At 40.8% G+C, this 25,440-nt stretch overlaps 3 protein-coding genes across 7 annotated transcripts in view; all 3 read right to left on the reverse strand.

Annotated features, from left to right (window-relative positions):
- The window catches only part of Gaba-b-r2 (gamma-aminobutyric acid type B receptor subunit 2), a 47,455-nt gene extending 39,179 nt beyond the window's left edge, over nucleotides 1-8,276 (reverse strand). Inside the window, exon 1 of the mRNA XM_071699162.1 lies at nucleotides 8,171-8,276. The gene's annotated coding sequence lies outside the window, so the exon portion shown is untranslated. The remainder of the gene's footprint in view (nucleotides 1-8,170) is intronic.
- LOC139768711 (uncharacterized) lies at nucleotides 94-20,600 on the reverse strand. 4 transcript variants are annotated; one of them, XM_071699189.1, is made up of 9 exons: nucleotides 20,463-20,598; nucleotides 17,901-19,326; nucleotides 14,274-15,166; nucleotides 10,473-10,589; nucleotides 10,177-10,301; nucleotides 9,619-9,790; nucleotides 9,293-9,474; nucleotides 8,914-9,114; nucleotides 94-8,635 (listed from the first exon to the last, which is right to left on the reverse strand). In XM_071699189.1, the coding sequence occupies exons 3-9, from the start codon at nucleotides 14,292-14,294 to the stop codon at nucleotides 8,383-8,385; spliced, it is 1,071 nt and encodes a 356-aa protein (XP_071555290.1). In that variant the 5' UTR covers nucleotides 14,295-15,166; nucleotides 17,901-19,326; nucleotides 20,463-20,598; the 3' UTR covers nucleotides 94-8,382. The 4 variants fall into 4 exon arrangements, with proteins under 4 accessions (XP_071555290.1, XP_071555291.1, XP_071555292.1 ...); XM_071699190.1 differs by lacking the exon at nucleotides 20,463-20,598 and adding an exon at nucleotides 19,410-19,625; XM_071699191.1 differs by lacking the exon at nucleotides 17,901-19,326 and having other exon boundaries at nucleotides 20,463-20,600.
- LOC139768719 (transmembrane protein 42) lies at nucleotides 19,965-24,691 on the reverse strand. 2 transcript variants are annotated; one of them, XR_011717415.1, is made up of 4 exons: nucleotides 23,797-24,691; nucleotides 23,255-23,401; nucleotides 21,316-21,524; nucleotides 19,965-20,730 (listed from the first exon to the last, which is right to left on the reverse strand). XR_011717415.1 is itself a non-coding variant. In XM_071699208.1 (3 exons), the coding sequence occupies exons 1-3, from the start codon at nucleotides 23,923-23,925 to the stop codon at nucleotides 21,372-21,374; spliced, it is 429 nt and encodes a 142-aa protein (XP_071555309.1). In that variant the 5' UTR covers nucleotides 23,926-24,691; the 3' UTR covers nucleotides 21,197-21,371. The 2 variants fall into 2 exon arrangements, 1 of the variants encoding a protein (XP_071555309.1); XM_071699208.1 differs by lacking the exon at nucleotides 19,965-20,730 and having other exon boundaries at nucleotides 21,197-21,524.
- Nucleotides 24,692-25,440: the final 749 nt, after the last annotated feature.

A 25,440-nucleotide genomic window follows, 5' to 3' on the forward strand; every position in this document is an offset into this window, starting at 1 on the left:
CATGACAATGAAAGGAAGACGGGGGTGGGAGACCGTCGGTGGGAAGAAATGGCGGCTTTCGCTCGCCGGAAGGCGAAATAACTCTTCGATCACTTTCAGCGTGAACCAAAAACGTTTCTTTTTGCAGCTTACAAAAATATCACATGGGTGGCCTTAAAATAACATTATCGGTGCAACAGTAATCTCGCGATACAACAACTTATTGTACGATATATTTGTCGCTGATATATGACGAAGGTACGAATCAACATCTCGCGAACATCCGCGTTCCATCGCCGACAAAATTGTCGCCCCTACCCCTTCCTCGCGGTCCCCTCGTCGCCTAATCGAATCGCCTAATCAAGTGGACGATCGTCACTGATATTAGAAAAATAAACATTGTGAGCCTCTATAATGGATATCTAAGTACGACAGAGTACGGGCGCGCGATAGCGCGCGGACGAATCCACACGATTCAATTCGTATATAGCAGTGTGTAATAACGATCAAGCTTGCTCGCTAACATCTACGAGCGATAACCGGCGTCCCGCGATCTCCTCGCGCGACTCGCCGGCTCGCGTCGATAATCTCCGCTTATTGCTAGAAAATCACGATTGCACATGCTGACATGCAACGCCGAGCCGGCGCGGCGTGGCGCGACGCTACGCGACTACGCGGTGCCTCGCCGCACGGTAATGATCAGGTGGGTAAAAGTGCTGATTGCGATTCCGGGCCGAAGTAACTGAACCGGCATTTATGTTCGATCTACGTAGCTATGACATATGGTAACATTAATACCGTGTACTTCGTGAAGAGATTCGCGATGAAAAATCTTTTCAAAGACATTCAAAATGTCTGAGAATCTTTCTCGCAATACTTTTGCGATATCTTCTGAAATCGTCAATTTTAAGTGGAATAAAAGACCTGTTCGTTTTAGCTCAACCTCTTGCACGTCTCCAACGTGAAAAGAAAAAGAGAAAAGATGAACCGTGCAAAGAAGTTCAGCTAAAACGAACAGGCCTAAAATAAGGTAATAAAAAAATCTGTCATCGATCTGTCACATCGATATGGGAAAGTAAAAAGATGTTAATACGGATCACAGTTTCATACATTTCTTTCAACAACATATTGTATTTATTCGATCTGCCGAAACAGAAAGATTATTGAATTTTACCCGTGCAAAACGATCCTCGACCATCACCGTACGCCGCATCGTCCAGTGATTCTTTTCACCGCGTTTTTCGCGCCGCTCGCTTATCGGCCTCGATTGCACGATTTGCACGTTACACGTCGGGGACTTAGCTACCGTTTTAGCGATGCTTCATATCGATAAGCTACCGATACTTCGTTCCCTCGGCATCGATACCACTTTCGATGCTCTCAGGGTGTCTCTACCTATCTATCTACCTACCTACCTACCTACCTATCTACCTACCTATCTACCTACGTGTGATCGTTAACATTGACGCTGTAAAAAAGTAGAACCATCTACGTCGCCTATAGAAAGTGTGCGGGTCCGAGTCACACTGAGCGAATATCCTTGTAGGTTTTCCAAAAATATAGCGATCACAGATTTGTATTCTCGGCTCCTCTTGGACCACTTTGTACGACTAATAAGAGCAACGGGGGGAGGGTGAGGGGGGGAGGATTAAAGGAAAATAAAAATTCCAATAAAAAATATATTTTATCTCTTGACGCGGGGAAAGTCGCCTGTTCGCTCCGTGAAACCGGGACACACGCTAAATGCATAGATTTAAATTCTTTACGGCTGATCGTCTCTCTGCCCGAATACATCGATCTCTCGTATATCGCGACCTTACAAAATATATGTGTGTGCGTGTGCACGCATATATGTAATAAATATGTATGTGTGTGTAGGTACGTGGATTTAAATGCGGATGATATGTACGAACATCCTCGATCGCCCTCATTTGCGCCCGATCGGCGTTAGCCGTACAGTGTTAAGATGCAGCTTGATCATGCGAACTAATTAGCGCGTTTTTATGAAGAACATTAAATGAACGTTCTACCGATACCTCACGCCGGAGATAGGCTTGACACTAAAGCCAGACACGTGGCGCAGCTGTTTCACGCGGATGCGATCTCAACGGCAGCCACTGTTGCGACATTAAACTCCGAATTACCCCATTTTCCATGGCATACTATTTTCTCGTAAAATGAAAACTCGCCCGATTGTGCGTTCGCAGAGAAACTCGTAATAACGTTCGTGTCATGCCAATTTTCTTCACGGTATATATGTATAGGATCATTAAGAATTATTTATCCTCTGCTCTTTGTTCTGACTCACGAACAGAGTTGTATTTAATTAATATTGTCTTGTACATGGATAAAGAAATTATTTAATGTTAATTTTGTTGTTAGATATTCGGGGACCTTAATCAATACTATGTGATTAGTTTTACTTCTAATTACTTTGTTCTTAATATAGAGTGTCTCATATTTATCATATAAATGTTTTAATAGCGCATTTTGCGGAGATTAGAGTAAAAAATTCTAATATTTCACGCGTTTATATGCGTATCAATCTGCCGTGAATAATTATCTGTTATTTGTTGGATTTTTATTGCTCAGCACTGAGAAATACATATATGGCGATTTATAGGAATCGAGGCGAGGATGGGACTTGTTCCGTTGTGGTATTTATGGACGATGATTATTTTTTTAGGAATGCTTAAATAATACATTCGAATATATCAAGAGTTGAATTCGTCGATTTGGGTATGATTTAACCATTATTTTTGTATTGAGAACGCGGATCGTATTGGATTATTACATCACTATAGTACATAATTTAACAGTACACAAATCGGATCGAGTAATTCAACAGAAAGCTATGATGTATGGACCATTTATTAATAATACGTGTGCTTCGCGAATTGCGCGTGCAATGCTGAAAATTTTGACTGTTTATATTATCCAACGTTATCCGGTTGTTTATTAACCAACCGGTTATTTATTATTCAAAATGGCAATTGCTCTACAACACGTACAGAGACTATTTGTTGCTTAAAGTACAAAAGTGTAGCTAAAAACAATATCTTTAGTACTGCAGCGGATCTTTTCTCGCATTGTTCTTTCGTCGCGATGTAATAAAATACACGTCGCGTACAGTTAATGTTAGAACTGCCGCCTTAAGTGCCGCACGGTCGTTATTCTGGTGATTAGTCGCGCGCGCAAGTGTAATTAACTGTATCTTCATGCATTAAAGTTGTGTGAGTGTCAATGAAGAAGCGACAACGAAGAAATAAGAGAAAGGGAGAAGGCCTTGGCGGCATCGAGCGGTGGTTAAGCATCTGTTGGGTGAGTACATTTTTATTTACGGAATTAATCAATTATTTCCGTTTATTCAGCTCGTTTATTTGAGTGATCTATATAAGAATTAGAAAAAAGACTTTTATTTAGAAAATATTGTCAAGATTTACGCTTAAAAACACTTTTTTGGCAGTCGTATAATTATTTTATTAACTATCTAATTGAAAAATTGAGTGTGTGGAATAATTATTTTTCGAGATTTAAATTATTTTAGACGCTGCTACAATTTGAATTTTATATTTCTGTTTTGCAGATCAATGTATTGTTATTATTATACGTCGTTGCGCATCATATCGGTATAAAGTCTCAAATTACCTTTTACTTTAATCTGATATATATAATGGGTTCGTAAATATTACGGATAGATACAACAGATTTATTGCCCTGAAATGGATCGGTTATATATACAGTACCCTCCATAAGTTTGGAAACACTCTATAACAGATGCCGTACGTGCGACTATTTACAGGTAAATAATCACACGGCAGCGATCTGTACAGATTTTTGGTATGAATATATCGTAAGACGTTCAAATGATGATATATATTTCCACCTGGGACACTTGCAACACTTGTACATGCCGAAAATATGTCGGATGATCATTTCGCGACACCGAAGTGCTCGGAGTTGAATTTGTTGAACAGCGAATCACAAGTCACAGGTGCACCTTTGGGAAGTTCTCCAGCAAGAATGGAAACGTATCTCGACTGAACTCCGAAAGTTGATCCACCGTATGCCGAGAATATGCAAGGCAGTCATTAAGGCAAAAGGTGTGGTTACTTTGAGGAATGTAAAATTTAATGGAAATTCTTCATTTTAAAAGCCTGTCGGATAACGTATGTATGTACGTATACCTTCATTTTAGTTTTCTTTAGTTAAATAAACACTTACAAAGCAAAATATATTGATTTTATTATGTACTATTTCCTGTATATTGCATTTTATAGAGTGTTTCCAAACTTATGGAGGGTACTGTATAGGACACATTGATACTCACAAATATTTAATTGTGGGAAATGTATAACCGTTCATCGATCTATTATGCAGTCAAGAATGCACACACTACAAAACTCATAGGGTTTATTGTTGTTGATGTATTATTGACCGGTTTGGTCATTTATTGGCTCATTTCGGTGTCGTATTAAATAATAGAATATTAATTAAAATACCATGCAAACAAAATGCCATTCAAAACTTTTAGGAAGTTTTACATTCGTATAAATAAAAAACAGGTAGAAAATATTTTGGTTATAAGGTTATAACAGAGCTTTCGTAGAGCAATAGTTTGATAAAAAATGATAAATAATGCTGCAGTACTTTTTAATCTTTAACTACACGCATTATTTTTAGTAACGTATGTCTCGCATAACTGAGAAAATATGTAACAAAAATAGCGCTTGTGTGAAAATTTCAGCCAGAATACCCCATATATATCTTGTTATATATAAATGCATATATACGCGTGTGTATATTTATGTGTAATAGAAATAAATTTATGTCTGCCCAAAAACACGTAGAAAAAGTCGTTGATATTTATCTGCGTTAATGTAAATATTTTTTTATTTTCCCTTCCCACATATTTTTAAAATGGAATTTTAGGTCTCCCTATATAGATATAGTCTTTTTAAATATATAAAGAACTAGATAATATATAGTTATATAAAATTGTGTAAAAAAGAAAGAAGGAAATGCTCAACAATTTTTTCAATATACAGCAAACTTAAAGAACAATTTGATTATAACACTATACAGTATGTTATAATCAAATGGCAGATTTTAACTAATTTATTTAAAGAAACTGCATTAATAATTATTAATTGCACATGTTCTTATAATGCTCCAACTTTATGTTAATCTTTCAATAGTCTACTCATCCATATTGATATATTGACTTTATATTACTTGAAATAAAACAGAAAGGCATGAGATATCCAATAATTATTTCGTCACAGAATAAAACTTTTTATGTAGATTATTTCAGAATTACATATCGATGTAAAATGCATTATGTTAAAATAATTTTTAATGCATTAGATATTAAAAAATTCTGCTAATATTTTGGTAATATATAGAAATATTTATTAATATTTAATAAGTTACCTATTTTAACAAAAATTTTAAAATAATTAATTTTCTAAATATAACTTTTGTAAGAGTATACCAAAATCAATATTTGATATTTAAATGGGCAATTTAATATCAACATTGTATTAGCGCAAAAATTTTATCTGGGAAGCTATTGAAAATGTGATATGTCGTATAAAACAAATGAAAAAATGATAAACGTGACAAGAGAGATTGATTCTCAAACGTACAAACTTTATGCAAGTACAATTTTTTATATCCCCAATAAAAGTGCTCGATGTTATCTTCGAGAAAAAATTATTTAAGAACAGATTTCATATACGATAGTTAGATTTAATTATTGTATGTAGATTGTGTCACCTAATTACAAGTAGTGCGACAGCACGCAAAAATGAGCGCCATGCGCTATTGTGTACCAACAGGTATGTAAATAGCCTTCGTCATTCCGAAATATTTAACGCATTATAAAATAAATGCCGAATATTCTATCCCTTGCATTTCAAAATGTATATATAATATATGAGAAACTAAAAATAGAATCAGCTGAGCAGCAAAAATTTATATCACGTGAAAATGAGTAATAGATGACAGATCAATACAGCCTAAGCGTGCGAACGTTGCACGGTACCATTAGTCAACTTGGCTTATAACTCGAAAATTATTGCGACCTTGACATTTTAATACTAAGATTTTCTATTCTCCAGAATATACGTGATTGAAAGCATTTTACGGTGATAATGAAACACTCTATATACATATATGTATATATATTATCATTCCTTTGTAAAATATTGCTTTCTCTTCAGTTATTTTGTAGATAACTACAAACCCTTCATCTTCATCTAATTCAAATTCAATAAAATTTGAGTTTGATGTAGTCTAACAATCTTAAAAGTTTGCTCTTACAATTAAATAATAATTTGTATCTCTAATTATTCTTTCTTTTTAATATATAGTATAATAAAGTTAATATTTATGAATTTGTTTATCTTTTATTTAAAAAAATATCTTAAGAATTTATTATTCTCCCCTGCAGGAGTGTCTATAGAATGTCTGTGAATCCAACTTTGTTCGTGAATAACATGAATGTTTCTTTAAAAAATGTACACGAATAATGGCAGAAAAAATGTGCATTCGATAAGATCGGCTGGTGTGACGACTGCTTGCACATCGAATAATTTGTCGCGACTCATAGCTGTCCGCGTGTACGTGAAACGTACATGAAAACGATTAAAAAACGATCTACGTTACTTTATCGTGTACACTAGTAATACTGAGGGGGATCGAAGCGACGTTATCTTAAATCTCGACTCATTCGTAAACGACTAATGCTCGTGCTGACGAGACAACAACAACAGTTTTGCCTAATGCCTATACTACGACTTTACTTGTATATAATAATATAATTGCGATCACCGACGACCGACGCGCTTATAAAATTCTCTGAAAGCCCTTCGCACAACAATGTACGTGTACGTTTCCAACATGTGTGTATGTATACGTATGTGTATAGTATATATTTATCCCCGCTTCTTCAACAACTTGTGATAAAACAGTGCGATCTCGCTAGAAAGCCAACAATCATATGGACGGTTGCGAACGAAATTAATGGAACAGGTTTGTGGAACGAAGCTCCTTCATTTCCTACGAACGTAATCGCGCAAAACCGTTCGGTCTTTCGTACGACAAATTTTTGAATCGCGCATGGATCCGGAAGCAACCTTTTTTTTAATATTCTCATTCTCTTTTAACACGTCACGACTCACCTACATTCTCACACACACACACACACACACACACACACACACACACACACACACACACACACACACACACACACACACACACACACACACACACCGCAAGTTCTATCGAAAAATATTCTTCGACGACTCTTCACTTTACGCGATCAATTTCAAAACTATCAAGCTACATTTGATCGCTCATGTGTTCGATTATATATATTATTTCCTTTTCTAATTAATCCTTTGGGAACGCTGTTGTATATATTGCATAATTGCCGCTTTGAGCAATATTCTTTTTCACAACCAATGATTAGGTGGTAACGATTCGCGCATTATCTCCGAGGGAGAAATTGCACGCGGGAATCGTTAACGAGCGCATTATTAGCGCGATTGAACGACGCCGTAAAAAGCGCGAAATAACCAGTCGCACTTAATTGCACGCAATTATCGTTGTAACCGATAAAGCCCAAAGGATTAATACCATGTCCCGAATGTGTCAATCTTTCCAATTTACTACTTCACCTCACACATCGATCCGTTACGCGAGCGTACTAATTCAACTTCGTGATATATTTGAATAACAGATTGTCACAGTATCCGTCGATGTCGTTACTCGTATTTCTCCGTTGAGAGAATCTAATTAGGACGAAGATAATCGTAGGACGCGAAATTAAAACACAAAGTGTTCCCGATGCGTACGAAGAGAATCTCGTTGTTTCCCATCCCATTCGCGGTAAAAGCACTTTCTCGCTGAGTATAAGCAACAACATGTAACAACTTGTATAAGTCAATATCACCAACAATTTCCAACAACGCGTTACGCGCATGCGGCACATGTATCGTCGTTTTCCTCGCCGACCCGAGTTCAAATCGAGCCGACACATACCATCTTGCAAAATCACATGGATCATTATTTATCCGTAATAGTGTTTCGAACTCCGCCGGATTATACGTTCCACTAAATATCCCAAATGTCCCAAACATGTAAAAAACATTCGCAGGCACGTTTTTATATAATTCATAGATACCTTCATCGAAATCTTTCCTTTCTCTTTTACCGGAAATTTCCTCCCAGGACTCATCCAAATGATCGCGTCCAAAAAATAATAGCAAATTCGTAATTTAATCTGCCGACGATGAAGAGCGCATAATGTTGGTGGTAAAATCCTCGAGCGGTTCGCCGATCTCCTTCGGCTCGTTATTCCATCAGGCTCGACAGAGAACCGCACAAGTCCCGCTGCTACGTCATTGTCGAAGGATGAGATTCCGGTGAACCCGGTGGTACCGGCAACTGCGGCGTCTGCCGATTCGAGAGTCGCCTCGGCCAGCATTGCGGCGAGACCGGCGGCGTCGGTCTCGGCGTGTTCGGCGCGGAACCGGCGGTCAATCGCCAGTTGCTACTGGAGAACGCGCTCGATCTGCCCACGGCGGAGAGGCTGGCGTTGCTGCTGCTGCAAGCCACTGCCGCCGAAAGGTCCACCCTCGACGCAGCCCTGTGTGTGATCAACGTTAATCAACTTTCGGAAAACTTGAAAAACGCCTTTGCAGCATCCAAATAACGTTCGAAAATAAATATAATATTTATTTTCCATATTTTAATAAATAACCTACTTTCTTTGTAAGAAAATATCTCTTTTCTTTTCAATCTTATCTTATTTTTATAAATGTAAATGTGGCAATTAAAGTACTAAGTCGTAACGTTTTCAATTAAATAATTTCAGATAGATACGAAAAAGCGAAGATAAGATCTTCCGGAAAGGATTACTGTTACCTCGAAGGTGGAGCGGATCCTCCGGTGTAAGAATGCAATCCTGCCGGTCCACTCCGTGGTCTCGATGTGGACACAATGCTGGATGATCTGTGCAAAGCCGGCGAGGGTGGCGCGGACGGTAGCATCCGGGGTGTTTGCGGAGGTGTCCTGCCGGATGACGCGCTTCCGATACTGCTGGTGGATGACTTTCTTCTTAGAGTCCTGCAAATTTATATACATTGTTTATTCTACACTGCAGCCTCTATCATCTCCGCTTTTTATTTAATTTTCTAGTGCTTATACAATTGTTTATAGACGTAGTTTTTTGCTACATTATATATTATTGAATATAATAAGAATATGTACATCGCTCTATAATTGGAATTTTTGATGTAATGACCTCTTAGAAGTTGCCTGACGGCAAAGCCCGGTTGGACAAGTGCGTCCCATGGCGCACTTACCCTCGCACACCTCTTTCGCTAGAGCCAGTGTTTCGTAATTCCTCAGGGTAGAGCTGCAGACCTCGGCGTCGGATTCGGCAAGAGCGAGGCTGGGGAATCGCTCTTTCAACCTATTACGCTCCTGCATCAAGATATAATACAATAGAAATCTAATTTGATGATGTAAATGTAAAATAACATCGACTACGATTTGAAAATTTCTGTGATAGAATAGAGTACTGACACAAGAAGACTTTTTCGTAACTGCATTCCGTTTATTACTTACGTCTTGTAAGCGGCTAGATTCGAAGTCCTTGAGCTGCTGTTGAAAACCGGCATTCGGATTTGCAATGGATCGACCGACCCTAACGACTTTAAGCGACTCTTTCCAGGAGAGATTAGTGGTGCTCATGATGTAGGCCACCGCTACTGTCACGCTCCTCGACATTCCTGCAAGACTGAAAAAAATTATCTTTATTCAAAAAAATTTTCATTTTATTTTATTTTATTTCATTTTATACTGTTATAAATCGCAATTTTGTAAAATTTTGAAATACTCTATATTGTCAAAATCGTTGGATGTTCTTCTAATCACAATTTCTTGGACCAATTTACCCATCTCTTCCTTAAGTTAACAAAATTGACTTTCCTTCTACTTCTCGTTAACAAAATTTACTCCTCTAATTGCTAATCATTTGAAAATTATAGATATTTTAATATTTTCAATATTTTATTACATTAAGGAAAAATATATTTAAAAATCGATAAAAAAATTCTACAGGAAAGGACATCCCAGCAATTTCGAGACATTCCGTATTTATTACAACAATGAATATATATCTACCAATGGATCAGAACGTTTCCACCGCGAAGACGGGCGGAATGAATGAAGTCGTTGCACAGAGAAAAATACTGCGTTAAGTTCTGATCGGGACTGTCGGCGGCCAAGATGCATAGATAATGCTTGTCCTGAAACGCAATCGGAGATTTAGTCCGAGTATATTTATTTTTGTACAAAATATAAACATTTCTAATCTGAAGCCTTCCGTTAATTACCCAACTATGGCTATTGATTCTCAAATTCGGTACGTGCTTTATCCCACACTTTGTGCTACGCTGCTATACATCGTTTGTACTCACGGAATGCAAACGGCGGGCCGTGTCGTGAATAGCCAGAATATGCGTGATTTCGAAACGCTCCAGCTGATCGGCGTCCTTGCTGTCCTGATAATTACCTACATAAAGACCAGGAAGTACCTGCGAACAATAACGCGAGGGAATTGCGGAGATGACACACATTTTGCGACGAGTCTTAATTGATACTCAACATTTGACATTAGATACTCCATAATCAAGGGCACTCATAAAGGTATAAAATCGCGCTTCCTAGACCATGACCCTAGACAAGTCATCAGACATTTTTATCGTTCTCTCCCTCCTCGGCAGTATATTAAGTTAAAATATCGAGCCCCTTTCGACGTCTGCTTGGATGAAAGATTACTTACGATTAGACGACGAAGAAATCCAGGTCACACTGAGGGAGAAATGCTAATACAAAGCTGCGTGATGGATTCGTAATGGCCGTCGCCGTCGACGTGTGTCTGTGTGTGTGTGTGTGTGTGTGTGTGTGTGTGTGTGTGTGTGTGTGTGTGTGTGTGTGTGTGTGTGTGTGTGTGATGCGGTAATCTTGGATTAACTTACTGTTTGGCAAATATTGAATTTTGATGAAAGGTGGCGTTTAAGCTACAGATGGGCGGCATACATTAATGAAATCCCAGCCGCGTTGTTTCCTCATTCCACGATTATCCGCGACTAATATTGATTCAGTTTTTAACGATGGCGCGATGAGGGTCGTCTTTTATTCTTTCATTGAGTTGGAGGATCGGGTTAACGCGATGGGCGATAAGCAAATTAAGACGTTCAAAGAAGCAATCTAGCGTGGTAATCACTTGGACCGTTCGCGTGTGTGACATTTATTTTCTCGTCGCAATGGGCTACCTCGAAAATACCCATTCTCTCCCGGCGCGGGTCGTTAGTGTGTGTGTGTCTCGGTTCCCCCGCGATTTAATTTCATTCGAAATGTTCTTATCGCGCGTTGATTACCCTCTCCTCTTCCCCGGTGTTGCAGTCACCGAGTCTACTCCCTCGGTCCCTCCTCCGTTTCTTCACGCGTTGATTTTAGACGAGAAGGAACGACCGAATCGACGAGACCACAGCGAGCGATCTACCGAGCGGCTGGCGGCTGGCGGCTGGCGGCTCTCGTCACGCGATCCGCGATCGATCGATCGATCACAAACAAAGGGAGGAGGGAAATCCGGAAATCAAAGCGTAAAACACGGGAGAACGACACGTCCCGTTTAATGAAGAAAAAATAACAATAAACAAGCTGTCGTGCAGCCGGCATTGTTGGCGAAAATGCGATTCCGATCGCTCGTGGTCTCCTGGTGTGTTTGCGCGATTCACGGCAGCGTGCAGATAGCATCGGGGCATCGATCGCTCGACGAGACATCGCGATCCACCTATCATCCATCCGGTGACATCGAAACCCTCCTCATACATTCGCCGAGAAACATCCCGAACTTGCCGTCATCCGTTCTGTTACTTCCGGTGTCCCGACCTCGTTTTCCATCGAGATACGCCTCATACGCCGTGGACGCGAAGCTGGCCGGGGCCGGGCATCGAAAATCGGTAAACCGAACGACGAGGGAGACGGCCGATCGCGAGAAGATCGTCGAATCCTTCGCGAAGCGGGGATCGCGCCCGCGCCGTAAACGAAGAAAGAAATGCAGCTGCCGAAAACGGGACGATCGGAAAAAAGTAGGATCGTCATTGCTTAGGTACGAAGCACGCATAAAGTTTATCAAATCGTCTATCCTAAAAAGCCTATTTATTCCCGTTGGCACTGCCAACGTCCTCGCGAGTACAGCGAGTGCTCTGAACAATCTGAACTCTACGTCGGAATCAACGACGCCGCAACGTTTCACGGATATTGCCTTTACAACCACCGACGCTATCCCGCCAGCGATTAACGCGATGACGATCACGGATGCTGCAAAGATCGCTATGAAGAAAACTGACAACCTACCCAGTGGAACCTACCGGCGGAACTTGTCTCGTAAACGATGCAAGAAGATCAAATGCATGACGAAAACTTGCAAAAAGGAAAGAAAGGGAAAGTTGAACGTTATCGACGTACTCGCTCAGGAATTTCTTCGAGATGATCATGGGAACGCGACACTTCACGAACGCGATCCCAGTCCGCTGGAGAACGAGGATCTTCGAGCGATCGTGGGATAAAATGGACCGCAACGAGATAATATGCGGCTCATATGCTTCGATGTATGAGCGTGATGTACAATGTTGCTATAAGATGCGTATATACAATCAAAAACACTATATCATAATTTATAAGATACGTCGTAAAAGATACGAGAAACTTTGACATTATCAGGCAACATATTTTGAGGAAAAAAAGTCACGTGGATGTAAATTCCGCTTTAAATAATTGAACTTTACATTTTGTAGTAGAAAAAATGTATCAAGTAAAATTGAGACGATTATAAATACTGCGTTGCTTTAACTAAGTTAATTGTTTTAACACGTTTCCTTTCGTCTTTCTGAAATTGCTAAACTTGTATGTTCCGTCGTTGTTAAATCTTGTGATTATATAATTTTATTTTAAAATAAAACCGACGCGTTTACACATATGATATCTTCTATTTAATACAATCAACGGATTATCGAAAGACATTATGCTTTATATATGTACATAATTTATATTAAAGTAGAAGATGAGTAAAATTATAAATTGGTTTCCTTTCGAGGAAGATATATGCATTAAAAGCTACAACGAGACCACATAAAATTATCGATTGATTATTTATTTATTTAACGGTCCTCATCGTGAAATGTACCGTATTTTATAAATCATCGTCGAAGGGGGATTAGCGTAAATGAAGTTTTATTTCGCAACATTTCTCTGTCAGGCTTATCTCTTGCACTTCCGTTTCGCAATTACGAGCTGTACGATCGCGCGTTACCAGACGTAAAATTTTATTATTATCAAGCGTATTATGTCGGTCGTTAAGCGCGAGGTTACGACAGCGCTAGGTAAGTCGTTATATTGAAATGCGTTTAAACAAGTTGTCGAGTAATAAAGACGTGAAGTCAATCCTTCGGTCAGAATGGAACTTATAGTCACGCTATAAAAAGGAAACCTCACCCCGTTGCGACGAGAGGAAACAGATGCGTTTAACAAAGATCCACTAGCCTTATTTTATAGCGCTTATTTAATAGCATTTACAATCCGGAACGACAATTAAATATAATTAGCTCTCTATAAAGAAAAAGATAACTTTAAAGGATTTTAAACGGAATTATTTAATAGAAAACAACTGTTTAAATCAATATTTCCTCTTCTTTGATTTCTTATTTCGCTTTGTTTCTGCAAAACAAAGCGAAATAAGAAATCAAACTTGTCTTTTAAGACAAGTTGCTTTAGACGCTCGGATACTTCGTTAAACCTCCTTTATACAGTGGCCAATTAATTGCTGTCTATTAATAGGCTAAAGAAGACGATACGAGAAGATAGAAAAACAAACCGAATATCTTAAAACTTAAAACAATAAAAGCCCTCAGATATTCAATTAACAGATAATAAGAAAGACTAAATTATACGGGAGTTGTTAAATAAATGCAAATTAAATATCGAACGTTTCGACTCCGCTTTGGGATTTGTACCCACCGAAAAGCGGTCCAAAGCGGTAAATATTTAATATATTCATTTCACAAAGAATATATAAGACGTCCTGTGTACGATTTCTAGACTATCCCCCGAACTCGATCCAAGTTTCTGCCGGTATGAAAAATGCATTTGTTTCCTTCAGCTAAACGACTATCGATCTAAAAGTACAAGCTTCTTGATAAAAAAGAATTTCTCACCTTGTTCATGCCATTCCCCATGATGCCGGCGCGATGGTGAGCGCGTTCTTAGTTTATCTGCTGTTTAAAAACGCGAGTCGTGCACAGGTCTTCGTTCAGCCGTCGTCATCTTCAGTCTCTTGAGTTTATTTCTCGACGATCCGATTCGATCCTCATGGGCAAGAAGGTGGTGTTGTTTGTCAAGCAGCATCGTCGACGAACAGATCGAGGCTCCGGTAAGCTGACGCGTATTCGCTCGTATTATCGGCGGCACGCAGCGCGAAAATGCATGGACAATAACGTGTCTCTCGATTCCATCGACCTTTTCCTTCGACATTCGCAGTATTATCACTCTCTCTCTCTCTCTCTCTCTCTCTCTTTGTCTCTGTCCTTTTGTCTGTCGCCTTGATAATTTATTACTCTAACACGCTAATCGGCGTGTTAGATTTATTTCAGCTCCCGATAACATTATCATGCATGACGTTATTCTGAATTTTCTCCGCTGGAAGAGTCTCCGTCTCGCTTATCACTTTTGCAATCGTGCCTCTTGATAACGCGGGACAGCTGCATCTGTCTGTGTAATGCGAGGCTGCGTTTCAGGGAACGGGGGCATCCGGCACGTTCTGATTCTCAAAGCGCGAGGGCGCATTTATATTCACGACTTGCTTTTCGCGGCCCCTTTATCGAAGAACTCCCGTACTGGTTGTCTCAACGGGGAAGATTCCATTTACATGCGGATTCTGCCTCGCCTGGCCTCGGGCAGCCACGGGAAACGAAAAGGAGCCGTGTTTTAAGCGGACCTTCGGCGCGCGAGCCGGAGCGATCGACTTTCCAATGCACAAAGCGATGTGTAGTGGTGTGTCGCGAAAAAATAGAACCGTCTTTAGGAAGTTACCTGCTGCGATCGTGACGTCCTGCAAGAAAGAAAAGAATATCGGTTAAAAGACGTGGACGAGATAGATGGCCGGCGCAGCGAAAATAACGGTGGAAGGAATTTGTCTTGGGTATCGATTAGCGATACGTGGTGCAAGATTGCCTCGCATGAGGAAGGAAACGTGCGCTTGTTCTTTCGAGAAAGTGGGACAAGTTATTGATAAATTGCCGGCGTTCCCGACGTGTGTCGCGTGATCTCGGTAGTCGTCTTAAAAATGACGCGAACGCAAACCGAGGAATTTCATTTCGCGAGCGAACAACGACGCGCTTTTAAGTTACGTACGTCGCGGGAGCACAGCCGCATCATCGCAGAACACGGAAATAGCGAACACCCGTGGCACGAAATGGTGGTGAATGGCAATGAAAATTTTAAAATCTTGAAAAAAAAACCAGCTGGCATTATTTCAGAAAACGGACAAGGACGGGGTTTAAAGAACGCGAGCTTATCGATTACTTTAAGATCAATAAGATGGATTGTAAGGACTGGGCAGTACGTTAACCCACTTTGCCAGCCCGGGTGCATTTAATGGTGTCCAACGCGTCCAGATTCAGTTGCATTCAACGTTTAAATTTCCGTGCAATATCTAAGAGGTGCGATTGATCGCACAGAGAAAATTCTGTTCACTGTCACGGACACCGAGCCGCGATATTTCCTGGCAGAAAAATAGCGCTCCCGTGTGGCCAAAGTGGCGCATGGGAATAGACGTGTTTTGCTTGTACACACTCGGATATGGCAGAAGCGCGAGGCTGCATATGCGTTTATGTAAATTCTAGCTCAATATATTGGCTCGGTGCTGACGGGATGTATTTTGCTGCATGACGGCAAAACACACTTTGCGTTGCAGCATGCGCTCTGATTTCGCTCGCCAAGACGAAACATATCGAATGCTCGAGACGCGCGAGATGTAGCATGTAGCACTTTGTTTGCTCACAAGTGTTTACTTTCGATGAAACGCAATCGAATATCGACGTAATTGCGATACGACGACGTCCAAGAAATTTCGCCTTTCCAGTTGGAACGTATATTAATTTGGTCGACTGCCAAGAAAGAAGTTGAAACTACATTGACGTGGCTGAAAGTCATATTAATTGCAACCACAACTCACGTGCACTTCACGACGACCTCGTAACTTAATGCCACGTCGCTAGTTAGTAAGTATGAATTATGAGTTTTAATCTATTGCAGTCACACAAGGATATAAATAACAATCTTACAATTAGTTAAAGAGATACGTGGAAGGAGACTTAAATACTTGAAAGAATTAAAAAAATTCTTTCAAATGGAGTTTCAGAAAAAATTTTCAAATTAAAAAAAAATCATTTTAAACGTAATTTCAGAAACGCCTATTCATATTAAAAACTAACAGTCCTTTAAATGTAATATATAACAAATTTTAAATATGTCACGAGGCGTGCTTTTATCTTTTTTTTTTTTAAATCTCGAATTAATACTACGACCATTAAACAGCTGGTAATTTAATATTTGGAAGTTAAACACTGGAAAGTTTAAAGGATTATTTTCATTAAATTACATTTTCAACATTTTCGAAAATTATTTTATTCACAATAAAACTTTTGTCTCGAAAATGAAACATTGGCTGTTAATAGATTAACACTCCATCGTGATGAGAAGCCATAAATTAGTGATTGCAATACCGGAATAAGGTAATAATTTTTCATTATTTATCTATATACGTGATTTAATCTCTGATCGCCGATATCAGTATTATGTTATCGGCGTTATTATATGTACGTGTAAAGAGGTTTGCATAATACAAAAATGAATACAATAATAAATATACGTAAAAATGGATATTTGATTTATTGCGGTTACAATCAATAAAAGACTATAAAGTTCTCTAATTAGCCTAATCTAATAATACTCTATATAAAATGTAATTTATTTTAGAGAGAGTATTTCATCATTTCGGAGGGCGAAATATCGGTATTACAATCACTGGCATGAACATGAATAATCTCCCATCAGAATATTCGATATCGTCCAGATTTGTGGATATATTCGCAACTGGCCGCTCTATGTTGCTACTGTATAAAAGTTATCAATTTGCCATTCAGATTCAAATGCAATTGCATGCTAAAGCGCAGCGTGCGTCCCGCGATGTTGACCTACTCTTAAAATAAAACTATGGAGCCGATATACGTACGGCCGGCAAATCCAGTGAAAACCAATCCGTACCCGACGAATCGGATGCTGTCACTCGAAACGTTTGTGCGGTAAATTTTTTTCTCTCATGCAGATCAATCGCATAGAATTAATTCGTTAAAATCGAGGGTGCCAAAGACGCACGTCATAAAATCCTTTCGTGAATTATTATCTAGATCGACTATTGGATTCCCTTTGATCTCAATCTCTCATCTCGCTTTGATTATCTCGCATGCATATCGCGATTTAGCTGTAATTAAGCTAAAAGCTGTACGTATTATAAATGATGCGGCAAATTTGCACCCAGCTGATATTTCTCTCAACATACAGAATGACGAGATGAATGCTTAAACGAACGAAGATATTAGAACATTTATTTAGAACATTTATTTACGTACGAAATAACAAGATAGCTACGAAGATTAACAAATAATCTCATCACTCGCGATGAACGAACGCTTCGTTAAGAAATGCGTCTGACTCGACGTTCAAGATCAAACGTAGATCCGAAAAGAGAAAGGATAAAAAGAGCGATTCGATTCGAGACGCACCTGCACAATTCACGTTCCACACTGATAGCGCAAGAAGGACGTCAGGGAGAATCCCTTTGGGAGAGATTGCTCTCCGTTATCGCGGATTAGCTCGTTGCACTCGCGGGACGCTATCTCTTTCTCTTTCTCTCTTTTTCTCTCTCTCTCTATCTATCTATCTATCTCATTCTCTTTCTCCGAGAGCAGCCGGAACGGACGAGAAACCGTTTGCACTTCGCTCAACCGCTTCCGCGAGGAGAAATTCCCAAGGCGGCCGATCGCGACGGATCACGCCTCTTTAATTCCATCGTTCGGTTACACTTCCAGCCTCGTCTGTCACACACCGTTGCAGCGGATTGCACCGCAATTCGTGTGCGTTCCTATCTCCTTCTCTTTCCTATCCCTCTCTTCCTTTCTCTCCCTCTCTCTCTCTCACTCTCTCTCTCTCTCTTTCGGCGACTCGACGGAAGGGCGCTTCGTACGAAAACTACCCCGCTCTCGGCGAGGTGCAGCGCGCGAGGAGCAAACGCAGGGGTTTTACCGGTGGCAATAAGCGAGGGGTGAGGAAAGAGTAGAAAGAAGGAGAAAGAGAGAAAAAGGAGAGAAAGAGAGAGAAAAAAGGCGGGGTGCACGCGCAAAGTGGGGGAAACTGGACTGCGACGACGAGGAGGAGCAGGGGAGGGTAGCGGAACAGCGGCTAGAGCAACGTGCAGGATAGTGGGGTAGATCCTATCAACGCGCGCGAACAGCCTGTCTCGAATGCGCGTTTCGCCAGTTTCGACATGGCACGGCTCGTCCTGTGGCAGGATCCCGCACCTGAGACACCTGTGACACCTCCTGGGAGCGCCGTCGGGACCAGACGGATGACAGACGACGAAGAACGACGATCCACGTCGCGAGGACGGTCGCAGACTCGCACACTCGGAGGACGCACACCTTGAGCTCTTGAAGCACTATTGCGATCGATTGTCGCGGTGGATGACGTTTAGCCCGACAGGTCAGATGAGCCCGACGTGCCGGTGGCGAGACACCGTCGGGAGAGACATTCCGGTCGTCCTTCTCGAGGAACTATAATCTCGCCCGCCGCGCTGGGCCCGGTACCGAAGATAGCGTCTGGATCCGCGGCGAGAGACAAGGAGAATCATACTCTTTCTCTCCCTTTCTCTTTAGGAGCCGACGCAGACGCCGCGAATGCCCAACGTCGTCGTTCTCACCCCGTCCGCGGGAATCTGCGTCCCGTTCAAATTCATTGCCATGAGGTGGGCGAGGATGAAGGTGGAAATCTCGTAACAGATTTGTCGCCACGAGATGGGAAGGGGTAGAAGGCGCGACACGCGGTGGGGATCGGCAGGACCGAATTCAGACGGTTCGGATCCTGGCTTGAGATGATGAAGAAACCCCTGTCTCCGCGAGACTCTAACGACGTAGGGGCGTATATGCAGATTTTCTGGAATTTAAAAAGATTATAATCTGTACTCGATCTCTAACTAGACTCTAAATAAATAATTATATTGTGAATCGGAAATCTACAATTAAGAAATGGAAGAGAATCTCCGCGAGTTTTAAATTAGAGTTCCTTTGCTGTTAGATCAGCAAATTCCTCGTCTGACTTGAATGAGGGTTAAAACGATCCTCGCGATGTCTTCCGAGCCAAGAGACAGCAGTCACACGTTCCGCGCGATGTTCCCGGCGACGTGTCGGAGGGGGTAATCCGCCCCTGAGGGTGAAAACGTCGAGAACGTCGGGGCGAGCTCGCGCAGAAGCCGCTCGATAAAGGCCGTTCTCACCCCCTAATCCCCCCTCTTTTCCCCCTCGTCCCGCGACCCTGCCCTACAAACAAGATATCTAGTGTAGTAGGACTCGCACACGGGCTACTGGGCTACGCTTGCGTCGTAGCCGAATGCCGGTGTGTGTAGGGTACGACGTGATCCTGAATGGGCTCGCATCCCGCCGAGACGTGTTGCCGAGGCATGCTCTCTCCGCTACCGCGACACACCTCGAAAGATCGAAGGGGTGACATCAAAAGCGAGCGAAGCGAGAAATGTTTCTCGCCAGTTTCCTATCTTATAAATAAATAAAAATATATAATAATTTCTTCTTCTATATAAAATTTCTCCATATTTACAATGTAATTACAATTACAATAATCATTTCTCCTTCTATAATATATTCTCTTATATGCGAAATATTTGGTTTCCATTACATATTATTTAACCTACGTTTGCTAATTGATAAACACGATATTAACTCGTTAACTCGTTATCTCGAAGAGAGTGTTGAAAATCGCGACAGCGCGGGGTCGGGTTGCACATGAAAAAGTCAACGACTCTCAATTTCGCATCGAAATTGACGTGCGCGTTTGATATCATTCTGATATCAAACTATCTCGATACCTGCAGGCGAATTAACGTCAACAGGAATCGATTCGTTCGACGTCCGCTATCAGACGCCACATATTCATTTGCATGGTAGATATATTTACGTCCCGGGACGTAAATACATCCGACTTCATTACGCGTTACATCGACGCCAAGATCGTCACCACGGGCGTAACGTAATAATAACGATGTATAATTTGCTCACCGCGCTAATTTCGCCTCGTTAATGCGTCAATATTAAATCCACCATGCGTTAACCCACTTGACGGCAGGAAGGGAGGAAGATGACATCGTGCTAGCGTATTTTAAGGGAGAAACGGGAGAGATATCCACTTCGTCATCGTCATTCCGCTTATATCCAACGCTACTATAGACATGAAAATCCACTTCGCTGTGCTAAAACAGGCGCCACTCGAGGCCTCGAGAGACCTGAGTTTTTGGAGAACCACTTTAAAACCCGGCATAAAATCTATCTACAGAAACATAAAAATATTGGATTAATCGCGCGAAAAGCGATACTTTAAAAAACCTCATAAAATACACTACTTTTCTTATATACTACTGTACAGAACAATTCATTACTTCTGCTTTTTACTCTCGAGATTTTCCATGCACTCGGTCGAGATTCTTCAAGACTGATCAATCTTTTTGAACGAAATAATCTTAAAGCGAAACATTTCTCTTTAGACCTAATAGATTATTTTTATCCTTCTGCATTAATAAATTTCACACTGCTGCGTTCAGTGAGCAATCTATAATACGGTATCGTGTATATGTGCATGTTATACGTCATTCCGTGTTCGGACAATCAACGCGTTTCAAAATTATATCCATCATTTACGTAGAACATTATTATAGAGAGAAAACATAAAATACTTTATTTATAACAAAGAATATATAATTGTGCTTTATACGTAATTATAACACTTAAGACTATACTATCCATACTATCCTATACTCTTTTATTTGTATATCAAAATTCGTTCTTATTACAGATAACACAATACGTTTCTGACGTAAGGACATAAATATCTGTCAATACAAAAATGGAATCGTACCGTTGTAACATCACCATAATCGCTCTTGCTTGTAATATAAAAGCGCCCGTCGTTAGCTATTGATGTTTCAATTTTTCCTCGACGGCGGAAGCAGCCTTCTTTTCAGCGGGAACATTGCAGATCAACATCAAGCCGAGCAGTACCAGGGAAGTTCCGCACCACCAGGTCAATGAAGTGGATTCGTCAAACACGACGGATCCTACGAAAGCCTTCAACGACGACAAGAGATATTTATAAAATTGCTGTTTTATAGTAATATAATCGGAACTTTTGATATATCCAGCCGTGTGTTTCTCGATAATTAAACATATGTACTACCGAAACTAATACATTTCAATTTCATCCCTTTTTGTAAAAATTAAAACATAATAAGGATGAAAAACATAATAGATGTAAAATGTCATAAAAAATATTTATCTGTTTCTCATTAGATCTTTTGGCCAAATTATTTCTCTTGTTATTGCTATTATTGCATCAAATTAGATATATCTGCGGAAATAAAGTCTTGTATTATTTTCGTATCTTAAAATTATGAAAGAAAGGTAAAATATCAGAGATCAGTGTGATCAGCAAGCCACGTGCTTGACATATGGTAATATACATATAGAACAAACCATATAGATACGAATATAAAATTGCATCTTTATTTCTCGAAGATTACCAATCGGTGACGTTCTTAAGTTTAAAGCACCTATATCCTCGCAAACCCAAACTTAATCTCGTAAATGTTTAATTTCACGCCGACGTAATCGATATACAGTGTCGTTTTAGTAGCTATCGCGCGAACGGATTAAATTGATTTTCACGGAAGATTATAGAAAAATTCTGTCGTAACGTGTAAAAAGATATTCGTACGTTTCTGATTATTTCCATTTAATGAGACGGAGCTTTATTAATATTTCACGTTACGGGATGAATATTTTTCATAGGAGAAGGAATGAAAGGAGAGACAATAGAATCCATTTGCGGGACGGCGAACGTAATTATTTCTGTTATTCTAATAATAATTCCGGCGCAATGCATTTCCCAGCGTATAATGTAACGCTATCGGGATTGCGTTTCAATAGCGTGTGTATCATATCGTACAGTTCTCGTTCAATCGCCACGTACCTGCGCGCATATAATTGCTATGACCGCATTGTGTACACTCGCGGAATTGCGTCTAGTTTGCGAAACAACTTTCACTCTTTGCGAACCAACTCTCGGAAGTATATCGGACCGCGCGCCGCGACTATAGACGAATAATTGCCGCTGACAAATGCCCTTCTGCAGAAAATTATTTCCCTTCGCCATTTCATTTCATTATCGTTGTTAAAAAACTTTCTCAAAAAGAAACACTCATTGTCAGCCGGATGTTTCACGACGGATCTAATTTCCTTCTGCTATTAGCACGATGGATGGTCGTCCTGTCGCGATCGTAATTTCAGTGATAGATTCTCCAATTTGAAGGCGACTTTTTTCTTGGGGAAAAGCCATCATTTATATCGTAACTTTCTAATTTTCAATTTTACGTGCCTTTATAAATCATGAATTAAAATACTGTTGACGTAGAATTCTCTTGAAATTTAACGTAGAAATTTAATTGAAAAATATTATTATATTTATTTATAGAATTTCCTGGATAAAAATTTATATACTATAGTCTTTTCATCTTTCAATAGCAAATTTTTAAATTCAAAGTCAACGTTTCTCTCTTTGGCGAAAAAGTCATCATTGATATCATATGTATTAATTATTTGGATACCTTCCCGAAAAGCTTCTTTTTTCGATTATTTCAATACAGTTATTGGTACTTCGGGATTTTTGCTAAGTCAATTAAGTTCAAGTCTGTTGAAGAATCTAACGTTGGGATTACAATCGCGAGAGAAAAGTTCATATTAACCCGTGTTATCTAATGAAAATATTTACGAGATATTAATTATAAGATTTAACAACTCACCGAACAAACATAGTTCGTAGCCGCACTGGCGACGGTTATCGGCAAAGAAGATCCGCTGCCATGAAGCGCTTTGACAAAAAACGTGCATCCTATCGTGTTGCACACGATCATAGAGACGAGAAGTACTCCTTTTAGAAGCAACGATGTCTAAAAAAAAAGCATGTAAACATTATAATGCTCTATATCTTTATAGCGTTATATTTATTACTACAGTTTCAAATTTCTAACGCTTTTAATCTACTTTCAATTTTTCAATTTTCAATCATCAATCTCTCTTGCGTATTTATCAGTTATTTGTTTGCTTCAGATGCATAATATAATAACGTACAAATATTGTTAATACAAAACAAGACAAAATTTTACAGAAACACATTTTCGCGTGTCAATTTTACATTGCCATAAGGACATCGTTGTGAATGTTATAAATATCCTAAATTCCTAAATCAATTAAATTCCGTTTCTTCTAGAAATTAAATTTAGAAATAAAAATCCGCAGTTTATTTCATCTTTTTACCGGCGATTCGAATCGGCCGCCAACTCACCAACGACGACGCGTCAGCGCCACCGGCAAGCTTGCCCAGAAGACTACCGGCGGTCGCAAAAATTCCAGAGAAGACCGCGAGGTACGCCCCGCCGCCGGCGCCACCGCCGCGTGAGCCGCGTCCTTCCATATCGGTAGACAATTAAGACAATGCACGACGAGGACGTCCGGACAGCGGACTCTAGAGTCCGGGTGTCGGCGACGTCGTCGATGTCGATTGCGCTATGTAACCCAAAGCCCCAAAGGCAGGATTGAAGGCGCCTACGCTCCTAACCAAAGAGGAGGAAACCCCCCCCCCCCCAAAAAAGTGTCGACGACGTCAACGTCGAGATCGGCGGGAGACGCTTCAAGGTCGCTCGCCGACACGACACCGGCGACCGGCGAGGCGAGGCTACCGAAAGCCGAGAGTGGAGGACGCGCGGAGAACCGGCGTCTTACCGCGAGCGATAAGATTCGCTGTTATCTGCTCCCGGATCCGAAATCGAGGAGCACTTCGATATGCGACGCGGAGGCCGATATCGAGCGCGATCGCACTATTGCGGCACAGCCGCGAATGACGGCGGATGAGTCATCGGAGCACGCGCCTTCGCGTGTCGATGACGACGCGGACGCGCACGAATCGATCGTGATTTATGGAAACGGAACTAATGGAAGGGGAGATTCTGATCTCGAGGATGTGGACCTCGTCAATCTCGTCATCCCGGAACTTTAATCAGGATACGATCACGCGGCTAACGCGTACGTGTCGTTCTTATTCCGCCTCGACGATTGAATTGGAATCTTGAAAACAATCTTTAAACAATCTTAACGTTATATCGCGATAAAGGATACGAGTAGAACGTTTAATTTGAATTCTTTGATATATGTTTTGTAGGAGCGCAGTTGCGAGGAAAGAAAAGTGGAACGTTATCGCACGTACGCTATCTCATCTCATGTGTATGACAATACGTTTCTCGCAACGCTGATAAGTCATACGCACGTGACAGTGATAATACCGCGTAATTAAAAAGCGTTTGTCATACGTTTAATTATCGTATGACAAACGTGTATACCATATCGAGTGACAAAAGACTTGAGGAGCGTGGCCCAAGGATTTAATTGTAAGGGCCTGAGCAGAATAGCTGACTTATAATTTCAAGACAGTGTTTTATGCTTTAAATCTTTGTTTTTAGCAACGCACAATACTGTCTTGTGTCTCAAGTCTTAAACGAGTGTACAAAGTGTCAACATTGTAAGACTTGAGACATAAGACAGTATTGTGCGTTGCTAAAAACAAAGATTTAAAGCATAAAACACTGTCTTAAAATTATAAGTCAGCTATTCTGCTCAGGCCCTAAGCCAATTCGAGATCCAGCGGAGCGGCAGTCGATTCACGCTTCGTCGATCAGCTCGTCCGGACCGAGACCGAGAAATGAGAATGTGAGAATTCCGAACGACGCGCGGGACCGGCGCGGCGCGGCGCGGCGCGGCGCGGCGCGGCGGGACGCGGGAGCGACGAGCGACGAGGAAACTCCGGCCGGAGTCCCCTCGCTTATCGACCGGCTGGCGCGTAACGCCATAACGCAGAACAGTTACGCAACTTACGTTATTCCGCGGGCGCGGGCGAGGCGGAAGTATCGAGCCGATCGGCGCCGATCGTCGGCGC

This window comes from Temnothorax nylanderi, unplaced genomic scaffold, assembly GCF_030848795.1.
Source record: "Temnothorax nylanderi isolate EJ_2023f unplaced genomic scaffold, tnyl_v1.0 TNYL_tig0017_pilon, whole genome shotgun sequence".
Taxonomy (NCBI): Eukaryota; Metazoa; Arthropoda; class Insecta; order Hymenoptera; family Formicidae; genus Temnothorax; species Temnothorax nylanderi.

What these genes read in the sequence shown, in the direction of transcription:
- LOC139768711 (XM_071699191.1), bottom strand. Translation starts at nt 14,294, where the DNA reads ATGGGGAATGGCATGAACAAG. An exon ending in TGGGGAATGGCATGAACAAG is followed by an intron (nt 10,590 to 14,273) that starts GTGAGAAATTCT and finishes TATTGTTCGCAG; the next exon opens with GTACTTCCTGGTCTTTATGT. An exon ending in GGAAACGTTCTGATCCATTG is followed by an intron (nt 9,791 to 10,176) that starts GTAGATATATAT and finishes AATTTTTTTCAG; the next exon opens with TCTTGCAGGAATGTCGAGGA.
- LOC139768719 (XM_071699208.1), bottom strand. Translation starts at nt 23,925, where the DNA reads ATGGAAGGACGCGGCTCACGCGGCGGTGGCGCCGGCGGCGGGGCGTAC. An exon ending in GCGCTGACGCGTCGTCGTTG is followed by an intron (nt 23,402 to 23,796) that starts GTGAGTTGGCGG and finishes CTTTTTTTTTAG; the next exon opens with ACATCGTTGCTTCTAAAAGG. An exon ending in CTACGAACTATGTTTGTTCG is followed by an intron (nt 21,525 to 23,254) that starts GTGAGTTGTTAA and finishes TCGTCGTTGAAG; the next exon opens with GCTTTCGTAGGATCCGTCGT.